General features: G+C 42.3%; 1 protein-coding gene and 1 long non-coding RNA gene across 4 annotated transcripts in view; one reads left to right on the top strand and one right to left on the bottom strand.

Annotated features, from left to right (window-relative positions):
* MAP3K5 (mitogen-activated protein kinase kinase kinase 5) overlaps window positions 1–10,209 on the top strand; it is a 154,348-nt gene that overhangs the window by 111,886 nt on the left and 32,253 nt on the right. For 2 of the 3 annotated variants that reach the window (XR_007355809.2, XM_048844431.2), the window contains exons 13-14: window positions 6,961–7,056; window positions 8,377–8,458. Coding sequence is in view for 2 of the 3 variants with exons in the window: in XM_048844431.2 (XP_048700388.2) it covers window positions 6,961–7,056; window positions 8,377–8,458 (178 nt within the window). In the remaining variant the exon portion in view is untranslated. The remainder of the gene's footprint in view (window positions 1–6,960; window positions 7,057–8,376; window positions 8,459–10,209) is intronic. The other variant, XM_048844432.2, reaches the window with a different exon arrangement.
* On the bottom strand, window positions 224–9,374 carry LOC142071565 (uncharacterized). The gene is made up of 3 exons (XR_012667675.1): window positions 9,008–9,374; window positions 1,281–1,679; window positions 224–376 (listed from the first exon to the last, which is right to left on the bottom strand). It is a non-coding gene; the product is annotated as an uncharacterized LOC142071565 (long non-coding RNA).

Raw genomic sequence — 10,209 nt, 5'->3', positions numbered from 1 at the left:
AATGTATGTAACTTTGTAAACATGGTGCTGAATCACACACTGTACCTTTTGGTAATTGGTTTTGCTTGAGCATAAACTCAATTAGTGGGTTGTGCACTAATAAATTACTCAGCCTGTATCATATATCCTTTTTTACACACACACCCCCCCACACACACACATTGATTACTGAATTGGGCCAGAAATTACATTCAGTCATCAAAATCCTTTAAAATGTGGCTAGCCCCTCTATGCACTTTGGTTGGTCCAATAAAAGACATTACCTCACCCAGCTTGTCTCTCTATGCATGTTGTGTCAGTTATGCCAGTTACCCAAAGAAGCGCTATTCTGCATGTGGCACACAGCTGCATTTTAAATAGCTGAGGTCAATGTAAGCTGTAAGAACAAATGCAATACAATAAATGGTTAACATTTACAATAAAAAAAAAGAATAACAGCCTCTATTTTATACAGTAAAGATGAGCCCAAGTCACTGAGTGCTCAGTTGTGTCTGGGGCACAGTCCTGAGCACCTAGGAGTAGGCCCAGGAGGCAGTGTGCCTTTGAGTGACCGCACTGAGGCACAATTCCTTCCCTATTTCCCCCTGGCTCCAGGTAGGAGAGGGGGATAATTTGCTGCTGCCTTAACCTGACTCAAAGTTTGGACATATATCTGAGTCTGAAAACTCCCAAATTGTAAGGGTGTTTGGATTTCTATTCTGGTTCCTCCTAATATAGATGCAGGCCCATAGGACAGATGTTAGGTATCTGATGAGCATGGCATGAGAACCTGTGTTATCAGCACCCTCCCTATACAAATTGTTCCAGCACCCTGATGAAGCGTGTTCTCGGGCTGCCTCATGATGGAATGACCGCCACCGTCTTCTGTAATGGCTTGGAGATGGACCCATTCACTCTCTGTACTGGTGTTAAGTAGGGCTGTGTTATTGCCTTAACCCTTCTTTCCATCTGTCTTGCATTAATTTTGATTCTTATTTGTGACTGCTTTTCTTCTGGAATTGGGATTGAGTATCGCATGGATGGCTAGCTCTTCAACCTGTAGTGTCTTCATTCTACAACTAAAGTCACCAGGACTGTTATTACCAACGTTCAGTATGCTGATGACCATGATATCCTCACGCACACTGAGGCTGACTTGCAATCCACCCTAGATCTCTTCTCAGGAGCCTATCAAAGCTGGGACTTTCCCTCAACATTGGGAAGAATAAGGGTGCTCTAACGGTCTGTCCCAGCACAAGTTGGCCCCCTTCTCCCACAAATTGTTGAGCCAGTACCTTTACCTTGGAGATTGAATATAGGATCCATTGTGCCAGAGTATCCTCTGGAAAGTAGCTCCATCATGTCTTTATTGACAGAGATCTGCGGATGGAAACTAAGATTCTTGTCCACAGTGTAGTAGTCATCCCGACTCTTCTTTATGAGTGCGAGATATGGGTGACCTACCGCAGCCATCTTAAGTGTCTGAAGTGGTTCAAACTGTGCTACCTTAGAAATATTCTCCATATCGGATGGGAAGACTGTCATGCCAATGCCAGCGGTCTCTCTGAAGCTCACATCACCAGTGTTGAGGTGAAGATTATGAAACATCAACTTTGCTGGGCTAGTCATTGTGTGTGGATGGCTGATACTCCTCTTCTGAAGCAACTCCTCTTTTCTCAACTTAGTCATGATGGTAGGACCTGCAGGGGACAGAGGAAATGCTACAATGCTGAAAGTATATCTTAAGAAGGGAGGCATTGACCCCACAAATTGGGAAGAGCTGTCTGGCAATAGACTGCAATGGCATCCATCATACATCAAGCCTCAGTCCATTTTGAAGAGAATTGCCTTGCTCAAGAGTCTGAGAAATGGCAGAGGGGGAAGGAAAGGTAGAACATCCCCATCCGCAGTTGTGCTCTCTCCAGGCAACCACCTGTCACATGTGAAAATACCTGTAGAGCATGAACTGGACTTCAGTCATCTTAAGTCTCATCAATGACTTTCCCTTGTATCTAGGGATAGCGGCAGCTGACGGACCAGGTTACCAAGCCACCACCTCTCCTTCTGGAGCAGGGACCTGGGTCTGGGGAATTCCGGCATTTCCAAAATTCCAGTGAAATCAGTAAAATCAGAATAATGGCTTTTTTAAAACTTGGGAATTTTGGAGGTAAAATGGGTAAAAACTGAAAACGAAGGCCCTTACTTATTTTTAAAAAATTTTTAAATTTTCTTGTTCTGGTTCAGACCCAGCTCTTGTTTTTACTGATTAAGTTGCTTTGTACTTGGCATCCTATCAATAGAATTTTTAAAAAATTATAGTATTGGAAGTTTTCACTCTTAGCAAATAAGTAAAATCTATTCACTTGAAATTTCTTCTCCACAGTTTCTGCATAATCTACTGATTAACTGCTCTATATGCTATCTCATAAAGAACTATTAATAAGCAACTGTCATGGTGCCTGATCGTGCATCCCCTGTGCATTGACTTCAGTGGGAGTGTTGGGTGCATACAGGATTTAGCTACAGGGCCATAGTAAATGTGCTTGCATGTTTTGTGAGGTAATATCTTTTATTGGACCTCACCTCCCCTATCTAGTCTCTCTCTTATCGTGGGGCTACAGCAACACTGCAAACTTGAATGTTTTGTCAGTTTTGGAACTAAGCACACAAATAATTTCAAAACACCCTGTACTCATTTACAAAGACATTAATATTTCTAAATATGCCACCCTTGTAGGTGCACCACCTCACTCTAAGCCTCCTATCTATCCATACACAAATGGGAAGAGAAGGTTCACTAGTGACCTACACACTGGCTTCTCTGCAGTCTGCAAGAAATTCATTTCACCTGGGTAAAGGCCAAGTAAAATGGTGTTATACAGTTGAATGGACAGGTGTTGGGATGATGAAACCCACACACCAACCTAAGGGTTTGACAAGATGCTACAGTGCAGCCGTCTCCCTGTGGTGCTACTTCAGCATGTAGAGCAGTTGAGGCTCTAGCTCCTCTGCATTGTTGGGGATCCCAATTGCTCCATCCCACTGCAGCTCTCTGTGGCAACCTATGAACAGCTACTGCCATTCACAAGCGCTGCAGAGGACCCGCTGCTCAACTGTCCCCTGCAGCTATAGAGTTCCAAATGGGGGCTTACTGTGGAGTGGGGGGAAAGTATTGCACTGGTCATGTGTACCTGAGCGAATGTCTGTGAAAGCCTTAGTCCAGGATTTTCTGTGCTTTCTAAGTATCAGAGGGGTAGCCGTGTTAGTCTAGATCAGCCATAAAAATGTTGGCATATTGTGGGGCCATGCGGGTGCCCACAGCGGTACCACTAGTCTGGAGGTATATATTGTCACCAAATTTGAAATAATTGTGCGTGAGGATAAAGTTACAGAGCTCAGCAGCCAGTTGTGCTGTGGCATCATCAGGGATGCTGTTCCTGACAGCTTGTATTCCATCTGTGTGTGGAATGTTTATTTAGAGAGCCTCTGGAAAACACCATCCTAGCCACCATGGATGTGTCCAGCTTCCATCCCGGACACACCACACGATCCATTGTCTACAGCCTAGCGCTGAGGTACAACCGCATTTGCTCCAACCCCTCAGACAGAGACCAACACCTACAAGATCTTCAGGCATTCTCAAAACTACGATACCCGCACGAGGAAATAAGGAAATGGATCAACAGAGCCAGACATGTACCAGAAGCCTCCTGCTGCGAGACAAACCCAAGAAAGAAACCAACAGAACTCCACTGGCCATCACATACAGTCCTCAGCTAAAACTTCTCCAACGCATCATCAGTGATCTACAACCCATCCTGGACAATGATCCCGCACTTTCACAGGCCTTGGGAAGCAGGCCAGTCCTCGCCCACAGACAACCCACCAACCTGAAGCATATTCTCACTAGCAACAACACACCACACCATAGTAACTTTAACTCAGGAACCAATCCATGCAACAAACCTCGATGCCAACTCTGCCCTCGTATCTAAACCAGCGACACCATCACAGGACCTAACCAGGTCAGCCATACCATCACCAGTTCATTCACCTGCATGTCCACCAATGTAATATACGCCATCATGTGCCAGCAATGCCCCTCTGCTATGTACATTGGCCAAACTGGACAGTCCCTACATAGAAGGATAAAGGGACACAAATCAGATATTAGGAATGGCAATATACAAAAACCTGTAGGAGAACATTTCAATCTCCCTGGACACACAATAGCAGATTTAAAGGTACCCATCCTGCAGCAAAAAAACTTCAGGACCAGACTTCAAAGAGAAACTGCTGCGCTTCAGTTCATTTGCAAATTTGACACCATCAGCTCAGGATTAAACAAAGACTGTGGATGGCTAGCCAACTACAAATGCAGTTTCTCCTCCCTTGGTGTTCACACTTCAACTGCTAGAAGAGGGCCTCGTCCTCCTTGATTGAACTAACCTCATTATCCCTAGCCTGATTCTTGCTTGCATATTTATACCTGCCTCTGGAAATTTCCACTACATGCATCTGACGAAGCGGGTATTCACCCACGAAGCTTATGCTCCAATATGTCTGTTAGTCTATAAGATGCCACAAGACTCTTGTGCTTACTAAGTAGATCTCATGTATAATCAGATTTACTCAGAGTAACAGTTTCTCTACACATCTTCCAGAAATCAAGGCTGAATGAATAGAAGGTTATTGAACCCTTTTTAATCAGACACTTCTTTAATGTTTCGCACTAACAGGCTGACTCGGATATTTGACTTGTTAGATTTTGTGGTTTATGAAGCATCTCTTATATTAAGTGAGCATATGGAAACAGTTCATCAGATTAAAAAATGTGTTACTATCATTTCATTCTTAGTACAAAGGAAAAACATCTGAGTCTATAACTATTGATGTTTCATTTTTGATCTCTACAGGGGAAAGATTCCCCCAAAATTTCTAAATTATCTTAGTTACTGTGCTCTAAGGAAATGTAGCTTATGGTCTAAAGCAGTTAAAATCCATAGAAGTTAAGTGCAGTTCAGGAAGAAATCTTGAAAGAGAACCTTCGAAAATATCTGTATATCCCTAAGCAGATCATCTTTATCCCTCCAGTGAGACAGTTAAAACAGCCTTAACATCATCCAAAAGAATATACACACTAATTAGGGTCCCAGTTCAGGAAAATACTTAACATGTGGAACTTTAAGCTCATGAGTCATTCCATTAATATCAGTGGGATTTCTCAGATGCTTAAGTTTACCCATGTGCTCAAGTGCCCTGCTAAATTGGTGTCAAAATTATAAACTACTTGGGGCAGGGACTGTCTCTTCCTAGATTTGTACATTACCTATCACTTTTTGGGCTCTACTGCAGTACTAATAACAATACCCACAGACAAACATTCTGATTTATAAAATCATCTTTCCTTCTACTAAGTAGCTTTTGTAAAATGCACATTATTCAAAGAGAATATTTAAGATCCCAAGGTACCCTCAGATCTAAAAGTGACAATGACGGCTTCTACTATATTAGGAGAAGTTGTATGAATCAGAGATTTACAAAGAATTGTTAACTTCAAAACATTTAGTGATGTTTCAAACTTCTGTATCAGTATTTTTCCTAAAACTAAAGAAAAATATGAGTCAAGTCTGTATGTACTCAGATACTTCCATAACCCCCATCATCACAGTATTTGAGTCCTTTCCTCATATCTTTTGGTGGCCCTAAATTCTCACATTGCAAGAATAAATACTATTCTCGTTTTGTTTCTGTTTGCAGTGGAGTAAGACTATAAGTGAAATCTTGACCGCCCCATTGAAGTCACTGGCAAAATCCACATTGACTTAAGTGGAAGCAGGATTTCACCCAGTATCTTTTAAGAATGAACCAATGAGGGGACTTGTTACATGTGCCTTGGTCTTGCAAATCTTGTATCTTTATTATCCAGTTTTTCTCATAAAATCTTCATCCATCCTCCTTTTCTAATATATTAATTCTACAAAATTCCACTGAATCAAATTTACACTTGAATGTCAGAGTGCAACTCAAGGGCACAAATTACAGAATGAACTGCTTCAAGTAGGATGCTCTTCAAGGAGCTCAGAGAAGGGGAAAATATTTTCAGATGAGTGAACAGCTTTACAAGAGCTCAGTTAACTGGGATTGAGAAAGATTACTGGACAAGAGGCCCCCCTCCTACCACTTTAGAAATTTCTGTAGTATGAATCCATCCAGTCCTTCTCTATTCCTGCCCTCTCTTTGTTCTGCTGACATAGAAAATAAAAACAAAACTAGATTAGGTGATAAAGAAATGGGGGTGGGTGGGAAAGGGATGCTCATTATTGCACAGGAAGACACTATTTACGGAATACTGTGTTGTACAACACAGAAATATCAATTACAGTAACCACCACAGGAATCTTGCCCATGGTGGGCTGAACTGTGGCTGGTTATAAAAGGAAAAGCCACTACTGTGTTCCAAAAATAAAGGTTCAAGGAGGGGAGGTTTTTAAAAATTCTGTTGCCACTGGTGTAGCCCAAGGAGAGTGTGGATGGCTGCATGGATGGTAACGAGTAGCAGCAGTGGCTTCAAGGGAAGGCAAGTTTAAATCTTCTCGACTCTCTGATACTGGAAGGGTGATCCACCTGGACAGCGGCAGAGGTGGCTACAGGGTGAACCAGCTTAAGGGAGTCATTGAAAGACCATTAAACTCAATGGGATTTTTTTCTATTGATATAAATGGATTTTGGATTAGGTCCTTACTCCCATCACTCTTCTGATGCCCTCCTGAGGAGTGTATGCAATGGTGGGGGGCAGTGCAGGGCTCCAAGCAGCAGAGATCGCATTTGAGATGGTGGGCGAGCATGTTAGACTATAACTTCATAATAAAATGATCTATAATGGTATATAACAAGATTTAATCTAGTACTTTCCTACAGTGCCCTGAAGCTTGGGGCCACCAGTTCAGTAACCTGCATTTACTTTGGCTGTTCTTTCAGTATTTCAAAGTTTGAGGAGCGATGCTGTTTTCTTTATGTACTGCATAACTCAGATGACTTTCAAATCTATTTCTGCACAGAATTGCATTGCAAGAGGTATGTATTGGTCACTATTTTGCCAAACAATCTTAACTTAGATGATGATTTCTGAATGCAAACCTGTACTAGACTAGTGTTGCCTACTTTGGGATGGTGCCAGTGAGCTGCTGAGCATCCTCAACTCTCAATACCTAAACGTAAATTATGGGCATTTGAGCATCTCCCGGGAGGTGCTCAGTACTTTAAAGGGTTGGGCCCACACTTACGTTAATGTTTTAAACAAACTTTACGTGTGTATACTATGGTCCAGTCCTATGGGATCTGTTATTCCTGATGTAAATATTTAAAGCTTAATTCATGAGTTAGCCAAGCCCCAGTCCAGCAAAGTACATAAGCATATAAGTAAGCCTATTGAAATCAATGGAGACACTTGTGCTTAAACTTACACGTGCTTATGTGCTTTGCAAGATCAGGGTCTACGGTTGCTTTCCCTGTAGCTATAGTTCCATTTCTGATTACAGAGAAGCACATTATGAGTTCTTTACATTACTGCTAATCCTGCTTGTGTTTAGAATACATGGAGTTGGATTGTGTGTGTACTTCTGAGAGGCATGGCGCTGTGCTCATTGCTGAGGAGCAAGGAGGCTAAGGTGGTTTTAAGGCACCTTTCCACCCTCTCGATTCTGGGCTGCTCCAGGGGCTGGAGTGGACCAGGAGTAATTTAGACAGCTGTGTGGGGGCTGCCTGAGTTACTGTATCTGGCTGCCTATGGACAGCAGCACTGTCCAGAATCTCTGCAGACTACACATTATGGCTCCAGACACCTCACAAACCTGCCCCTAACATGCCCTGTACACTACCTTTGCATGCAAAGGGTCCTCAAAAGACAGTCTGCTGCACCCTTCCCTCAGCAGGAGAATTCTCCTCCTCCTGGGTCCAGGGCTTTTAGAACCTTTCCATTATGCTTGATGCTTCAGTTGCTTTCCTGGCATAAAAAAGGTACAGTTTCCCTGCGGTTTCAAATGAATGCAGTATTCTTCTTCTGTATTTTACACTCTAAACTGCTGTGTAGCATTGCTGTTAAACAATAAATGCCTTGAGACCCTCACCCCTGACTTTTAGATATAATGTTATCTTCTAGACACTTTACATGTATATTTCTCACACACACACACACACCCCTACCTACCTATCTTTAGACATTAACTTTCCACTTCAAAGAAGAGCAGTGATTTTTCTCTCCCTCCACCTGATCTCCCTAACTGAGCTGTTCTGGTTTAATATTCTTTACACTTAAAGGTTCTGTTTGATCATTTTTTTCACTTTAGGATTCATTCTCATGTAACTATCTAGTCTTTACCTGGATGTGTTTTACAGGTTTTTTGATATGGTGAATAGTATCACTGAAGATATAGGGAAAAACACAGAGGAAGGGGACTGTGATGGAGATTCTGTAGAGGTAAGGACAACATGTCACACTTGATATTTTTCAATTTATTGAGAACTTTAGGCCTCTAGGGTAGGATTTTTAATTTAGGAGGAGTTTTACCATTGACTGCAGTGGGATTAATTAGGCTGACACTGAGTGCTTCTTCAAATCTTTCCCCTAACGTTTAGAAACAAAATATTCTTCAAATTTTTTCTCATCTGAGATATAGCACCGCAGGACCCAGTGGCTGGACGTTAAAGCCAGACAAATTCAAATTAGAAATAAGGCACAATTTAATAGCAGGGAAAGTGGGAAATCATTGTAAGAAACTACCAAGGGAAGTGGTAGATTCTTCATCTCTTGATATCTTCAGATCAAGGCTCGATGCCTTTCAGGAAAATATACTTTATCCAAGCAAAGTTATAGGGCTCAATACAAGGGTAATTGGGTTAAAGTATATGGCCTCTGTTATGCAAGAGGTCTGATTAGATGATCTAATAGTCCCATCTGGCCTTAAAAATCTATGCATCTATTAATCTAAACTCGGAAAGAGTGGAACTTTGGTCAGCACAATCTCACCTGACCTCTGTTAATGCACAGTTCTGGCTAATATGGAGAGTCTAAAATAGAGATTCCACTGTATTTGGAAAACGTGGTTAGATCAGGAGAGCAACTGGTACAACATGAGTTTGTGGCAGCAGTGTCTGTGTTCCATGCAGAAGCTGAAGTTGGTCTTTGAGTGCTGGTCCCCATGTGTATTCCACAAGTGGGTACATACGTGCTTGACATTTGTAGCAAGTAATGTCTGTTGGTCCATGCCTGCAAAGTTGATTCCCTCATGCTCTGATTCCCTCATGCGCATATAAGAGGTTGTGCAGACAGATGTTTCTCCAGTTCCTTCTGACCACTGCATGGTTTGAGTCAATATTCTCTGTATCCAAAGTGATGTTCTTCTTGTAAAAAACCTGTAAAAATATGAGAGAGAGAGAGCGCGCGCGTGTGTACATAGTTTTTAGCATTCTCTGTTATAAGTTGGCAAGCATACTTCCCCTGGATGGAGTGAGGGCCCATTCCACCAAAGCACAAGCAACCTCAACAGCATCTCTTTGACAAGTATGTATACCAGACATTTGTAAGGCTGCTGCCTGGAGCTCTACCCACACCTTTATGAAGCATTAAGCCATAGTCAGGCTTCTTCTGTAGATGTAGCTGTTGGGACAGCAGTATTAAGGCATCTGTACAAACTGCATCCTCGCATCCTCCTCCTGTTTAAATACTGCTTGTCAATCACCCACATGTGGAACATGCAGAGGGACCAGCGCTCAAAGAAATTGAGATTATTTACCTGTAACTGGAGGTTCTTCAAGATGTATGGTCCCTCTCTGTATTACACTACCTACTCTCCTTCCCCTCTGCTTCAGATCCTCTCTGATTCATGGTAAAAAGAGGAAGTGGAGAGGCATTGGTCCTTGCTGCCTCTTATACCCTCAGATCAGAGCATGAGGGAAGCAACTCCACAGTTGCAGACCCCAACAGCCGCTACTTGCAACAAGTCTCTGATCTCAGGTGCATGGTGCACATGCATACCCAAGTGTGGAATACAGATAGGGACCACACATCTTGAAGAACCCCCTTTTACAGGTAAGCTCCATTTTTTATTTTGGTGTGCAGTGCCCTCTGTCTGTAGTTAGGTTTTTTTTTATGATACCCAACAACAGAAGTACATTTATTATAGGAAGAAATATTTACATCGTTATGTCATGCAGGTAAAAAGCCTGGTT

This window comes from Caretta caretta, chromosome 3 (genome assembly GCF_965140235.1).
Source record: "Caretta caretta isolate rCarCar2 chromosome 3, rCarCar1.hap1, whole genome shotgun sequence".
Taxonomy (NCBI): domain Eukaryota; kingdom Metazoa; phylum Chordata; order Testudines; family Cheloniidae; genus Caretta; species Caretta caretta.
This window is presented reverse-complemented; position numbering and strand designations above follow the sequence as displayed.